Below are 16,173 nucleotides of genomic sequence, written 5' to 3' on the forward strand. Positions count from 1 at the left end.
TGAGGTGACAGGACAGGTGCCACAGGGTGATAGACAAGTTCCTGCCTATGACAGGGGCTAGTCAGCCTAGCGCTTGATTTGGCTCCCCCAACTCCCAACCAAAAGCTCATAGAGCTCTTATTGCAGAGCCCTTTGGTGACACGTATAGCCCATTAGGCCTATACAATGGCAGAAATAGTGCCTTAGGCCAGAATGTGGAATATAAGTCCCGCCCACTACCAGAGGTCAGTACCACCCCATCTGTTGAGCATTGACCCTCCTGCTGGCCCTGTTGTTGTGAAGAGTACCATGCCAAACTCAGCACTGGAGCATTGCAGGACATTTATCTGACCAACCTTTTGGCTCCAACTGCTACTTTAATCAGTAATCAATAGGAAAAGACAAAAAGCACATGAGAGCAGGGATAACTACTTTTGATAACTGACTCACATATGGGTCCTGCAACATTGCTAGGTTTATATGCAGAGATCCCAGAAAACTGACTGTGCATTGCAGAACTGGAGCTATCAGGCATGCCATCAAAGAACCGGAATTTTGCCCACAACATTTTGAAGTCACACTTCATGTTGCAAAGCAGCAGAAAATGATTTAAATATCCTGAAAGTAACAGCTTTTCTTTTGAAACTCAAAATGCCTTTGCTTTAAATCCTTCCTCACTTGGTGGCTTCGTTTCTATCAAAAAATGAGCATGCTATATTTAATTAAAAATAGGAGATATGTTGGCAGAGCCCATATATAATTTTGTATGTAGAGAGCACTATTCTTGGCTGGAAAGATTTTTTTTTTTAATTGGCAGACAGTTTCTTATGGAAATCAGTATTAATAGGCTTTTTGGAGAATGCTTACTGGATGCAGGCCAAAGTACACATCTGTGTACATAAAAGTCTAACTGACAATGGTTTGCATCTGGCATGAACTGGTAGTAACTTCTGGTGATCCGTGTCCTATGCAAAATATTCCTTTTGGCAGCATAGCCAATGGTAGATTTAAGATGCAACAACAAATGTTCCCATTAGTCTGATTTGTAAATAAGTGCCATGAGACTTAAACAAACCGAAGCAAATTATTTCCGTTTTGGGGAGCAGTAATAGCATAGCTCTGCTCCATACATAGGATATTTCCTTTTTAATGATATTGTATGGTACCAGACTTCCATGAAGATAATGACAAACTGAAAATATTTTAGAGAGCTACAGAGAGATGCTAACGGTAGATTCTTATCAGGACTGGAAGGAGAGTCATTTATTTAACCAACAAAGTGTAGAGAAGGAGAGGCAAGAAGAGTGTTGAACTATTTTAAAGTATGTGAGATAAAAGTTGGCCAGGGCTAGCCCTACAAGCTTGTCTGCTGTCTCAAGTGCAGTGGAAGACACTGTCCCATAGCTTGTGCTGAAGTCAGATTCAAGGGCCAGTTCTATTGCCATCAGTATGTGTGTGCATGTGCGTTTTGTCCTTTGCCTCAGGCAGCAGGATCTCTTGAGCGGCTCCTGAAGAAGGGCTAAGGAAAAACATGTGAATTAACTTGTTCTCAGGCTGCAAAGTAGCATCAGTGCTTAAAGGTAAAAGTAAAGGTACCCCTGACTATAAGGTCCAGTCGTGAACAACTCTGGGGTTGCGCGCTCATCTCGCTCTATAGCCCAAGGAAGCCGGCATTTGTCTGCAGACAGCTTCTGGGTCATGTGGCCAGCATAACTAAGCCACTTCTGGCAAACCAGAGCAGCGCACGTAAACGCCGTTTACCTTCCTGCCAGAGCAGTACCCATTTATCTACTTGCACTTTGACGTGCTTTCGAACTGCTAGGTTGGCAGGAGCTGGGACCGAGCAATGGGAGCTCACCCCGTTGTGGGGATTCGAACCGCCAACCTTCCGATCGGCAAGCCCTAGGCTCTGTGGTTTAGATCACAGCGCCACCCACGTCCCTCTTGCATCAGTGCTTAGCGCACCATAAAAGGAAAGCATCCTTCCCAATCGCCACATTAGGTGAGATAACTGAAGGCTGTTCCCTTATTCTCCAGTTATTTACAGGACCTTGGATGTGTAAATAAGATTCATTGTCAAACCAGCTTGAAGGGTGCTGCTATGGCTTTCATTTTTATAGAGGGTTGCCTGTCATTGCTTTTGTATCATAACATATTTTTATATATAAATAAAACTCCTACTCACTTTATGTGTATGTTAACCCCACACACCAACAATAAGTGGTTTGTTGCTGGAATAATGCCAGACAGAAACTGAAAGGAAGTGACAAAAGAGTTTCAAGGTGCAGCCATGTTCCAACTCATAATATAAGAGGTTCTGAATTTAATTCCATAATGGCCCAATTACTACATTAATACAGATAATGCAGACATGCGGCACCCTTGAGGCTTCTTTGTTCTCTACCACCCTTCCCTCTACTCACAGACATAGTCTTCCTATCATCAGCACTGGCTGTACTATTAGATGGAGTGAGAGAGCAAATTTGGGTGGGAAATGGTGGCAGCCCCCAAGCTGCTTTCCTCTGTTAGATGGCAGAGTTTTGCATGCAAATGACCTGTTCTGGACTCCTTAAACTAGCCTGCTGCCTAAGGTGCAGTGGAGGATGATATCCTATCGCTGGCCTCTTGTACATGGAAGGTGAAGGCAGCAGCATCTTATCCTTTGCCTCAGGCAGCATAATGTATCGAACTGGTTCCACCCATCAGAGTGACAGACACCATACTACCGATTACAAGTCTGTAAGTTTTGTATGGGGGAAGCTGGAACTGGCATGGCAGCAATGGTCTTTGTTGAAAGGAAACATGTGGCTGAGCTTAGAGATCGTGGCCACTGGGTCCAATTCACAAACTGACCTTCTGAATAGGCAGGCGATTCCCAGCCATTTTGTTGCTGGAAAAGGTTGCATACAGGTAGCATAAAACTCAGAAGTGTGATCCACATTTCATTGAACATAGATATATTGTTTGCACTTTCAGTTTTGAAATTGCTGGCTATTATAAAGAGAAGGCAAATGTCCAGTGTTTATCCTGAGACGCACTAAGGCAATAAAACAAAATCAAAATGTAAAACCTTAAAGCAGAAACAGCTTACATTAGTTTTAACTACTAACCACAACCATATTTGAATTTAATTTCATGGATTTTCTGAAGGGATGATAGATAGATGATAGATGATAGATAGATAGATAGATAGATAGATAGATAGATAGATAGATAGATGATAGATAGATAGATGATAGATAGATAGGTGATCGATAGATATAGATAGATGCTACATTCCTTGACATACCACACCAACATGCAGTGACTCATTACAGCGTATTTTATTACACTTTTAAAAAGAAAAGAGCCCTGCTTTCTGTTTTCGCCACCGCTCCATTATGTGCTATGCAAAGTGAAGTGAAGCTGTATGAACATTGCTCTGTGTTTGAGGGAACATTCTCAGAAACATCAATATTTATGAGGCATCAAGTGCAATCTCATTCAAATGAGTCTCTGTGTAATAGTAGGGTGACTGTTGAATTTGTTTCTAAGTTTATAAAGCACTCCGTTGCACTGGGGAGAAGGCATTCCTGCATTAATTAAATAAAAGCGAACTTTATTTTCTATATGTTAGGAATAAAGTGTATAAACCAGTAAATGATAAAGGAGCTTTTCATAACAGTTCCATAATCACACTCCCAAGGAGAGCCCAGGGGAGGCAGCTGTGCTGATCCATGCATATCTCCCCCAAAAGAAGCAGTAAATACTGTAGCATAATACTCAATTTATCAGGATCTGATGACAAGTCATAGCGTAAGTGTGCTCTGATGGTGAGCATGTTGGAATTTGGAAACATTTTTTTTCTTCTTAAAGAAAACTCCATTGAACTCAGCACTGTTTCAGTGTCTCTTGCCACCTTGAAGTCCCCGTCAGGATAAAGAGTGGGGTATAAATAATTATATAATTACAATGGTGATGTGTAAAATATATTGAACTTTAAACAAAAGAACTTCTGCCTGTTGCCCCAGACAGCATGGCCAATGGTCAGAGCTGATGAGAGCTGCAATCTAGGTGATACCAGGTTGATGAAGGCTGCTCTAAGAGAACAGGAATGACTCAAATTCAGTCCATCAAGCTCAGTGCTGTCTAGACTCGCTGGCATTGAGCTTTTCTGGGATTTCAGGCAGGGAATCTCTCCCAGGCCAACCCCTAGCTAGAGATCAAACCTGGGACCCTCTGCATACAAAGTAAGTGGTCTACACTTACAGAGTTACATCTCTTCCCCATGGGCTGCAACAGCAAGAAAAAGAGGCACCCGTCATCTAACGGCAGGTCTCACCTACCTGCAGTATAGTTGCCTATAGGAGACACAAATCTGAAAACTGTTCCAAGCAGATGGGAAGAAAACGTGTTGAGGCAAGTGAAGAGGGAGAGTTGTGGTTGCTATCCAAACAGCCCACTGTCTTGGCTGCTGAACATGTTATCTTGCAAAGAAAAATACATTCATTCTAAAGGTGTTACCATTTCTCTTTTAATAGCCAGTGGGATGTTTTGTGCTTGACAACGTGCTAGTTCTCTCTGTGTTGCATTTTAGTCCGTTAAATGGTTTAATTTTATTTAGACATTACTATTTTTCACTTATTTTTTGTAAACTAAAGGGCTCTGTGTTACCTCCTTTCTGGCTAGGCTTTAAAGTGCTTCTCAGCCTGGTTTTTCTGTTTTCCACACAGAATAACCTTTACTTGTTTGTCCTCATGTGCTACAGTTCCTTAGTACAGTGGTACCTCGGGTTAAGAACTTAATTCGTTCTGGAGGTCTGTTCTTAACCTGAAACTGTTCTTAACCTGAAGCACCACTTTAGCTCATGGAGCTTCCTGCTGCCGCTGTGTGATTTCTGTTCTCATCCTGAAGCAAAGTTCTTAACCCGAGGTAATATTTCTGGGTTAGCGGAGTCTGTAACCTGAAGCTTAAGTAACCTGAGGTACCACTGTATTAAGCTTCTCATTTCTGAAGTTCTTATTCAATCTCATGGCTAGAAAATCACCCACAAGACATCAAACCGAACCAAAGGGGTACTTCCAGAAGACCTGTTTATTGAGGATTCATTCTGATTTGTTTGCATCGAGCTCAGATGACATTGTGTCAAAGCCAGAATTATCTCACACTTTCCAGTGCATTTCCCTATGACTTTCTTTATTGCAAAATAAAGAAACTAGGTTTTAGGGAACCAGGTTTGTTGCACAAGACCTTCCAATTCAACTATAACTGTGCAACCTGAATTTGTCCATATGTGATTGCATTCTACCCAGATATAGAGACAGTCTGCAAGTGCCCATAGATTCACTTGCACTTTCTTTTTCTCTGTTCTTTTTGGCTTACCCTAGCTGCGGCACCATTTGTTTGGAGGGCAATTATTACGTTTGTTGAAATATGCAGCATCTGGAAGGATCGTCTTTTAGCAGAGCAAGCTTTTTTATGTTAGGAAGTCAGATGTTATGAAATAAGCTGCAATAAGGAGGAAAATCCACAGATAAGTGGATTTGCAAATGATCCTGAATATTATTGCTCATCCAACATTGTTAATGCTGGGAGGCCTTCATTATAAATGTGTGGATGTTTTGTCAAGCACTGAATTGGGCTGAGTGAATTTATGTTTCAGACAAGTGCTCATTCCTTAGAGATTGCTGAACTTTCTCCCATGTGTTTCACTGAGAAAGGATAGCCTAGCAAAGGGCTTTCCCCATGAGGAGAGCTGTCTCTCATCTGTTGAATAAATATCTGCCTAAGGAAAGATATCCATCTCACAGTGGAATATCCCTGTTTTTTTAGTTCAGTTTGTCAATGCAAACCTGTCTAAAGGATATTTTGCTTTTGACCTATGCTACAAAACCATGAGAAAAACTAAGTTGAGATCTGTTCCAGGTTGGGTGGCAATTACTCATAAAGCATGTCAGAAAAATTCTTTTTTACCTTCAACAATATTTCATTTTGGGCCTTCTCAGTAGTGGCGCCAGCCCTGTGGAACGCCCTCCCACCAGATGTCAAAGAGGTAAACAACTACCTGACATTTAGAAAACATCTGAAGGCAGCCCAGTTCAGGGAAGTTTTTAATGTGTGACATTTTGATGTATTTTTAATCTTTGTTGGAAGCAGCCCAGAGTGGCTGGGGAAACCCAGCCAGATGGGCGGAGTACAAATAATAAATTATTATTATTAGTAGTAGTAGTAGTAGTAGTAGTAGTAGTATACAGTGGTACCTTGGGTTACATACGCTTCAGGTTACAGGCTCTGCTAACCCAGAAATAGTACCTCGGGTTAAGAACTTTGCTTCAGGATGAGAACAGAAATCATGCTGCTGCGGCACGGCAGCAGCAGGAGGCCCCATTAGCTAAAGTGGTGCTTCAGCTTAAGAACGGACCTCCAGAACAAATTAAGTACGTAACCAGAGGTACTACTGTAGTACAATCTCCCTCACAAATAAACATATGTAACACAAATGGCACATCTATTACATGCAATAGAAATGTCTGACAGCTAAGAAAGGTCACTGTATATTCCACACGAATTCTTAATATTAAAAAATAGCTAGCCTTTGCCATGATGAGCTCATCTGCCGTTCTATAGACAAACTGAATTCTGCAGACATGCAAACAGAGGAACATGGTATGTAGTTTCCCCCACCATTTAAGTGAATTATTATTTCTGTACAATAATCTGTAAACTCTCCCCCCACCCCCAGCATTTGGTATGTGTAAATTTTCAATTAATTTACTGGATGTGCAGTGTAATACTCTGCATGTTTACTCAGAAGTAAATCCCACTGCGTATAGTGGGGCATAGCCTCAAGTAAGAGTGCATAAGTTTGCCAACTTGCCTGAGTAAGCCCCACTAAACATTGTGGGTCTCACTTCCAAATAGCTGTTCTGAGACGGGCACTGACCTCAGGCATGGCATGACCTACTGCAAGGCCAAGATCTGAATGAATGTAGGGCAGGGCTTGGATGTTTCTTCATACTGAGCATCAGACTAGCAGCCTATCTTGTTGTTGTTGTTGTTGTTCAGTCATGTCCGACTCTTCGTGACCCCATGGACCAGAGCACGCCAGGCACTCCTGTCTTCCACTGCCTCCCGCAGTTTGGTCATACTCATGCTGGTAGCTTCGAGAACACTGTCCAACCATCTTGTCCTCTGTTGTCCCCTTCTCCTAGTGCCCTCAATCTTTCCCAACATCAGGGTCTTTTCCAGGGAGTCTTCTCTTCTCATGAGGTGGCCAAAGTATTGGAGCCTCAGCTTCATGATCTGTCCTTCCAGTGAGCAGCCTATCTAGCAGCAGCATATGCATCCCTGCTGATTGCCCCACCCCCACTAGAGGGTGCCTTTCAGTTAAAGGGCCCTAACACGCCATCACTTTCCTACTGCAACAGAGCACAGGAGACTTGTGATGAGGTCCTCTGAGTCTGAGAACAGCAACACCGCATCCATAGGCTGGGGCACAGGCAACCCAATGGCTCATTGGGTTGATGTACTTCTAGGGTTTCCTCCTTCTGTTTCAGTGCCCTTGTCCTCCTCAGCAATCCAGCTCTAGGGACATTACAATAACCAAGCTTGATCCCCATTAATCCCCATTAATAAGACCCTCGTACATTCCTGGAAGACTTTGACTTTCAGATCACTGAAGTGTAACACTACATCTGTTTTTTTCTAATGATTTGTTAATCTGAACACTTTGAAAGTCCCTGTCCTGGTATGGCAAAGAATAATAATAAAAAGGTGCAGCCCAGGTTTGGACTCAAATTAAGATTTGATTTCACTACTCCCCATCCACTCAGTGTGATACTAACAATTCTGTTTGTAATAGCGTGCCTCTTTCTTGACCAACTCTTAATAGAGGTTTCTTGACTGTAATGTGCACGTGTTTTTATTATTATTATTATTTTTTAAAAAATATTAACTGGCCAATCACATCAAATTAAATCACATCACATAATTCCAAATTACAAAGCCAAATTTTTAAATTTTGTTGGGGGAACCCATACTTCAAGATCCAAAGGGGGATTCAAATCATCTTCTTATTACTGCGTTAATGTCCAAATCAGTCCCAATCAGTCCAGACAAAGTTCATAATTCTATCCAGTCTTATCTTGGTGTTTCCACATCATATCTTGTTCATATAATTTCTATTTTTCCTTTACGATCTCTTCTGTTAGTCTCCTTAAGCGATAAGCAAAATAATAATCCTGTGTGGATTTCCCGTTCCTCCACTAAGTCCAGATGGTTTCCATATATCTCCTTCGTAGATAACATCGCTCTTTCCATCATAAATTTGGCATTTGTCGCTCTTAAGTCCCACCGAGGAGTTGATCCACGATATGTAAACAACTCTATTTCTCTCTTTCTCCTCCCAGACCCAAGAGCTCCAACAATGCCTCCCAAAATGGCGACGGCATTTTTAACTGCGTCATTCCAAAACTCTTAGCTTTCCAGCTTCATCTTGAAACATTGCTTTGGTTCGAAAGTTTATCTCCACACAGCGTTAAATCCACAGCTTAAGTCCTTAGTTTCTGACTCATTAGGGGAGGGGATTCTTGTTAAATCACATAAGAAAAAGGAAGGCAGGTTTTTCCCCCCCTCCCCCCTCAGTCATTTGTCGTACCGTATCTTGACGTATCTTCTCATATTTTATTCTTGTCTTGTTATCAGAGATCTCTTCTGTCAGCAGTCTTTACTCCCCTTTTTCCTTGAAGCATGTGCAATTTATCTCGTCCAAATTGTTTCTTTTGAAGATGCTTGCAACTAGCGGCGCGAATCAGGGAGGGCGTCCAGGAGTGCCGGAATCCCACAGGAGGGCTTTGTGCCTAGTGCCCCCACCCCCACAAATTCGGGGGTGGTATAGGGCACAGCAGGCAAGGGCCGTCCCCCCCACAATCCTGGGGGGTTAAGGAGGCTAATTACCCCCATCATAGCCTCCAAATTACCTCGTGTGGGTCGGAGAGATGTTATTGTCAGCCATCTTCCGATGCGCCACCTAGTGGCCCCCAATGTGCACGTGTTTTTAAAAGAGGTCGAGGAAATGCGAACGGCATTTGTAGGATTGGTTTGCATATAAATCCGCTCTAGCATGCAATTTGCAAGGAGAGGCATATAGTTAATTTGCAACAGAAAAAAAGAGATTTTTAATTCAGTTTGCCACATCATTTAAAATATATATGAGGGTACATTAGAAGCAGACAACTATTTTTTGGAGTTCAAAGGGACTTGTCTGTGAAAGAGCAGCTCTTAAGATAAGCAACATCTGGCATACTGACCTCGTTTCGCCATCAGAACTAATAGACGGATACAGGCTTTGATCTTTTTCATGTAACAATGGCTCATTTAAAAGAATCCCATTTTTGTTTATAATTCCATGCTTACTAAACATAATTAAATCTCTTTTGCACTCCTTTAGGCTAACATTAACCTTATCGTGTCCCATGGACCTGAAGAACTTTCCAATGGATGTACAAACATGTACGATGCAGCTAGAGAGCTGTAAGTAATCAGATGCCGTGTGTGTGTGTGGGTCCATGTATGATTGCACTGCTTGAAATGTCAGCATTTAATGTTACTTTTATGCTGCTACAACCTCATGTTCTCTTACACTATGCTGCTGGCGCGTCTTTTCTGCTGACACAGAACTCTGCAATAACTGCTGCTGCTTCCATCTAACCAGGTTTAAATTGTCCCTCTCACATTTTAATCATGCTTGTTAGATAGCCTAAGCACTAAGGGTATTTTCAGACCACAGAGCCCAATGCGCTAGCTCCTGACCTTGGCAGGTTTTCCCTTCCCCTCTCCCCAAATGAGGGAGTGTTCCAAACTCTGCTGAGCCATTTGTCCTTACCGCTAGACACATTTGTTTACTCATAAGTTGTGGGCCCTCTGTATATATTTTGGAAAGCTGTGTGTGCGCCATGCACTTGGACACCTCTTAAAATATTGTAACCAAATTTTGCATGGTGGTTCCTGAGATCGAGGGGCAGGATTTTGTCTATATCTGGATACAATTGAATGCCATTTGGAATCAATATGGTAGACTAACTAAACCTTTCAAAACTTCATTGATTTTAACCACTACACCGATTTTTTTGGTTTCTTAGAATTATAGAGCAACACAGGGTACAAGGCTGCTAGAATTATAGATTCCCTCAAACATGGTCTTACAATAGATATCTTTGTGTGTTTCCCTTATTTATACTGCAGGTGTACAGTCATTGTTATCATGTCACTCTTTGTGAGAAAAGTAGTGATTATAGTGCTGTTTAAGAGTTAATTTAGTGTATCTGCCATTGATGTTTTCCCACTGAAAACCAAGAGTGCTTTTACTGACATAATTTGTCTCTCTTGCCTTTAGACTGTGCTACTCCGATATTATCTAATCAAAGATAATTTGTTTATTTTAGTTGGCTACACTATGAATGACCTGATATTTGAGTGGATGAGTGATGGTCCAGTGCAGGTAGCAGAAGGCTTAACTCTGCCACAGTTTATTTTGAAAGAAGAAAAAGAACTTGGCTATTGCACAAAACATTACAATACTGGTGAGCATTTGCTTACTGTTTTAACAGTTAACTAATGCAGATGACAGGAAATGGGGTTAGAGGGGTAAAATATAAGCTGGGTGTGGAAGGACGAGAAATGCATTTTATACAGCCTTCCCCAAGTTGGTGTCCCCCAGGTTTTGGACTATGACTCCCATCAGCCCCAGCCAGCATGGCCAATGGCCAGAGACCATTAGAGTTGTAGTCCAAGACATCTGAAGAGCATATGAGGATCTTCTTCCAACAGTATATGTATGCATTTCTCTGTAGCTACTATGAATTCCGGTTCTTTACTATTTCATTATGTGGACTACATTGCACCCCAAAGGGTCAGAAAACAAAGAGGTTGTTTTTAAATTTGAACCAGGAAATACATTTTAAGGGGAAATGCCACTCAACTGCAATGCCTGGAAAGTTCGTTTTAAAAAGTAGTTCTTGATCAAATTAATCCTGTCCAAATAGGAGCTTGTTCCTCTTATACAAAATGAACTAGCTCAGTTCAAGTTCATCCCTGACAACATTTTATCAGCATTCAGAATGCTTCCAAGCTGCTGTGCTCAAAAGTAAATAAGAGGCAGCACACAAGTATTAAGTAGCCTGACAGACAGAATGTCAACAGGTGGAAGCGTTCACCAAAATTGTATTTCCATACTCAAAAAAGTTTACTCTATTTAATTTGTGCCAGTCACACGGCACAAACCATCGTGTGCTTTGTTCCTGTACTTCTACTGAAAGCTGTTGGAAGAAAGCAAATCTCTTCAGTTGAGAAGATAATTGAATTACCTCACATTCCTTCCTTCTGATTGTTTTACCACAGTGATTAAGTGACTAAGCACCATTAACTACAGCTGTGCCTCCGTATCTGCCTAATAAGCCTTAGAAAGATGCCATCACATTTTGCTTTCTAAGTTTCGTTATAAATGTTCAGTTCACATATCTCTTTTTTTTAAAAAAAAGCTAAGAACCCAGGTCTCCTGCTGAGTTTGGGATAGGGAACAGACAAGAAGAAGAACTAGAACTCATTCAAAGTTCTACTCTAAAATTAATTTTTAATTCAGTTTTTGTACACCCTGCAATTGGGGAAACTACTTTCAGGTGTAGTTCATAAATTTTTGGACTAGTTCGGTGAACTAGTTCACTCCAAGCATTGCTGAATTTGGAATGCAGCCAAGTATTATGTTCCAAGTCGGGTTACTAATTACAAGCATTGGTGACTTCGATAATTTCCATTGTCAAAGATATAATCCACTGTCCGGTTTTTAAAAGGAGCTTGTTTATTTGATACAGCAACTCCCATTGCTGAAAACATCAGGCCAAATGCCCCAATTCAAGTATTTCATATCTGATTGTTCAGGAATAAAAAATTGTTTGCCGTTTGAAAACATGAATAAAACTACAAAAGCCCTCATTATACATTAATAAAACTATATATAGACTATCCAGAAAAAACAATGTGTATCCCCACCCTCCATGGAAAAAATGTGTTACAGTAAATTGCGTCAAGTGATATAAAATGTCAAGTGAGCACCTTGAAGTCAGCTCCACCAACATAGGGTGGCAGCCACAAGAATTTGTACTGTATTTTGAAGTCCTTGGTGAAGGAACGAAGGAAGGAATAATATTAGACATTTCAAAACTCCCTGTGCCTAAGGCAGTTAATTTATGCTCATAATAAAAGAAGATTAAAATGTACAAAAATGATTTATAAAAGCAATTTCATGTTCTAGGAAAATTTACATGCATTGAAGTAAAGTTTCATTTGGAGCGTCAGATGGGATATTATTTAATCCAGATGTACATTCCTAGCCTGCTGATCGTCATTTTGTCCTGGGTTTCTTTTTGGATCAACATGGATGCTGCTCCAGCCAGAGTTGCCTTGGGCATCACCACAGTCCTGACAATGACCACTCAGAGTTCAGGCTCCAGAGCTTCTCTTCCAAAAGTAAGAATTCTCCGCTTAACCCATTCGCTAATGGAAAGCAGTGAATGCTATCTTCGCTATCATCTTTTGTGTCGTGCTCCTTAATTTTTCTCACGCATTTTAATTGCCAGATGGCCTAATTCTCCATATGCTCTGCCCTGGTGAGATCTTTGGATTTGGTCCGTTTTACTCTGAGAGGGGGCTTCTGTGTGTGCAAGAGCGTGAGAGTTAAAATACGTAATGCAACATATGGAAGGAACAGGATAAGGTCATGATTCCTCTTGGGAGGCCATATGCTGGGGGTGACAGGAACCCTGGTCCAACACGAGGAGACAGAATCATTGGGAATGCATGGGCAGATTTGGGCCAATGAAAGTGTTCGATGGTTGCACCCACACAATGCAAAAGTGAGTTCTTTGATTGCGTTTTTGTCCTCTGTTTACTAATTTACATCTCCTGAAACTTTCCTTACGGCTCTACGTATATTGGGTTGATTATGCTTTTTAAAATGTTTCCATTGGATTCCTAAGCATCTTTAAATGGAAGGAAACATGACTGATTTGAATGTGACTTATGCTGTTACGAACACGTTTAGGATCATGGTGCGCTTATATTTAGGAAAACTTCCTCCTTTGAGTAAGGTGGGACTTTTGTTGCTGCTCCCTTGTCCTTCCAGCTACGAAAACAAACATGAACTGGGTTTTCCATCAATTGCACATGCAGAGCCCATGAACAAGCAGCTTATATGTATGTAGGCTCTGTTCACACCTTCAGCTGAGCATAACAGGGTTGCTACTTCCCACATAAAAACAGTCGAATGATTCCACACAGCTTGGTCATCTTTCAAGGCCATGATCTGCAATGACTCACATTTAATTATATTTAAAGATGGTGTAGTCTGTTGAAATGGGATATTTTGCTGAAACTTTGAAAGTTGCACAGATTTTGTTGATGTTGCTCTTCTGGTGGTAAAAATGAAACACCACTGAAAAATCTGGTGATTCATCACTGTTGGCTCAACTGAGTGGCTTGCTTTGCAGAAGACGTGGTTTTACATGTGGATTGTAAGGAATGAAATGTTCCATGGCGAATACTTCTATATTTTCTTCACAAATGTATGTGACATTTTATATCTGGAAAACAATTTAGAAAACATGAAACTGCTTTATTCCTGGTGAGACTATTGGTTCTTCTAGCCTTGTATTTTTCAGTCAGCCTGGCAATAGCTTCCAAGCAACCATTTCTCCAATCCTTTTAGGCAGAGAGACTATTTAAAACTGGAGACCCTTTTAAGTGAACAGGGAACCTCCTGCATGTGCTCTGACATTCAGCTATGACCCCTCCTCAATTTAGATGCGTGTTTTTATCCTCCATCTGAATGTGGCTCTTTTAGTTCGGCCAAGGTTTAATTGGTATTTTCCTTTGGTTTAATGTTCAGCATTCTTTGCTTACAATTCCCCATGGCTCTGGCCTTCCTACCGGGCAGAGTCCCCATCTACACTATACCAGTTTAAACAGCTATGGTGTCCCCCAAAGAATACTGGGAACTGCCATTTGTTAAGGGTGCTGAGTGTTGTTTGTTACATTTCCCAGGGAAATGTATGGAGCAGAGAGGACCAGAATTAGGCAGCCTCCTGAAATGACTGGGGTGTGGAGCTGCAACTCCTAAGTATTTACTCCTAAGCTGGCCTCTTGTCTCCAGATGGAAGACACTGTCATATCGCCAGTGTTGAACTTAGAGTCTCCTGGCAGTCCAGTTGGATTCTATATGTTGAATGAGAGGGTGCCATATTGTCCTTTACCATGGGCAGAAAAGTATCTTGGCCTGGCTTTATGATGGATTGCTTGTAGATGCCTTCTGGTGAGTAAAGGAATATTATGTTAAAGGTGTGATAGCTGGATGCAATTGAAGAAGGGCCTGCAAGGAGGGAGAATGTAACCGTTTAAATATGGGATTGGTTCTGATTTGATGCTTGATCTAACTCATAATTGCTTCCCAGAGTCAATGCCGCAGTACTCAGGTTAGGCCCCATTCAATTCAACAGCAGCCCCACTTTGTAAAGCAAGGGATTGGACACAATGGTGTATTGAGGCTGGACCTCAAACCAGATAGCGGACCTTCTTTACTCATTATATGATGGATTTAATAGACCTACAACTAGACGCTATGACTTACTTTACTTAATATGATTGCTAGCGGAATTACCTTTGACTGACAGCAGTGTGAAAAGTTTGAAGGCGCTGTTTTGAGACATTTTCCTGTTATATGAGCTAGTGAAGACAAATAAATAAATACGGTAATTCTAGGGAAAAAGAAGAATGATTTTTAAAAGAATAATTTGTAACGGTGGAGGGGACATTCTAATTACATGAAAAGGATTATCGAAACCTCTAAATCTGGACTTGTTGAGTTGAAGAACATTAAACCATATCTTTAGGGGCCTGCCATGATTATTTATTTCACAGCTACTGCTCTTCTTCATGTCAGATTCCCTGATGCTAATGCTGTTCTGTTCTGAAGACATCGAGATTGCTTCTCTCAAGATGGATTGCTGTATGCAGTCAAACATGGCTCTCTATAATACGCTTCCAAAACATTTTACCTACACCTTTAGAGTTACCTGAGATGTGCAATTCTGTAACTGAGTTGGGCAACCAAACTACAACCAGTTTGCAAATGTTCACAGATAGTCAATGTCCTTTTCTTAGTAGAAACATAGGAGGTCAGGTCATTGGTCCATCTAGCTCTGCACTGTCCACTCTGATTGGCAGCTGCTTTCCAGGATTTACACTCCCAGTCCTACTTAGAGAATGTTGCAGATAACCCGGGATCTGATGCATGCAAAGCTACAGCCCTTCTATTATTTTGTATTAAAGTTTTGTTTTTACTGTGCTAAGTTTAATACAACAAGGATTGTACAGGTTTGATACAACTAGCATTGGCTTCAGTGGGAGAAGAATAAATTCCTCCTGTCCCAGCCAGGGCTTAGAAAGTGTACTGGGTCATCTACCATTCCCACACCCCGCTTAAGATAGCTTTATTAGTTTGTAACCTTAAAGATCTTACATAATATACAAAGATTTTGAGATTTTTATATCTATATGTTTCCATCTATATAATTAAACACGAGATGCCAAGGCTTTGTGTCTGGTTTCCATGGAAATGCACCGACAGCAACAGGTGTGCTGCATAATTATAGGCATTGGTTTTTAGCCTGAGAAAACACTAATCCACAAAATGCCACAAAATATACTCTATAGCATGCGTAACCATCTTTCTGTGCATGTTCAACTCATTGGGGAGAGTGTTGAAACATTCAATATTGGGACTTCTCGAAAAAAAACCAAAGAATTTGTTGTAAAGCCAGATGTTTAAAAGCAACAATAGAATTAGTATCTCAAAAAATGGTAGTGCAAACTCCTTTTCCCATTCATGCATGAATACTTCTGTGGTCGGTTTGCTTTTTGCTGGGCCTGAAACAGGCTTTACCTCTCAGTGGCCGAATTTGCATGCGATAATGAATGCCACAGTGAATGATTTACCATGAACACACAAATATCACCCACTAATATGTGAGATGAACAAACCACAATTCCTGGCTTATCATAACACCCGAACCAGAGACCATAGTTTATACAAATCACAATCAGTAAGCCAAGAACAAGCCTTAGCTATATTGAGATAACATCCAACCAGGTATTGTGGTTTGTTTC

At 41.1% G+C, this 16,173-nt stretch overlaps 1 protein-coding gene across 13 annotated transcripts in view; it reads left to right on the plus strand.

Annotated features, from left to right (window-relative positions):
• Nucleotides 1-16,173, plus strand: part of GLRA2 (glycine receptor alpha 2) — a 120,002-nt gene that overhangs the window by 48,202 nt on the left and 55,627 nt on the right. For 12 of the 13 annotated variants that reach the window (XM_083612145.1, XM_083612140.1, XM_083612148.1 and 9 more), the window contains 3 exons: nt 9,407-9,489; nt 10,401-10,538; nt 12,266-12,480. In XM_083612145.1, the coding sequence (XP_083468271.1) occupies nt 9,407-9,489; nt 10,401-10,538; nt 12,266-12,480 (436 nt within the window). The remainder of the gene's footprint in view (nt 1-9,406; nt 9,490-10,400; nt 10,539-12,265; nt 12,481-16,173) is intronic. The other variant, XM_083612149.1, reaches the window with a different exon arrangement.

The sequence above is a fragment of the Podarcis filfolensis genome (genome assembly GCF_964270895.1).
Source record: "Podarcis filfolensis genome assembly, chromosome: 4".
Taxonomy (NCBI): Eukaryota; Metazoa; Chordata; class Lepidosauria; order Squamata; family Lacertidae; genus Podarcis; species Podarcis filfolensis.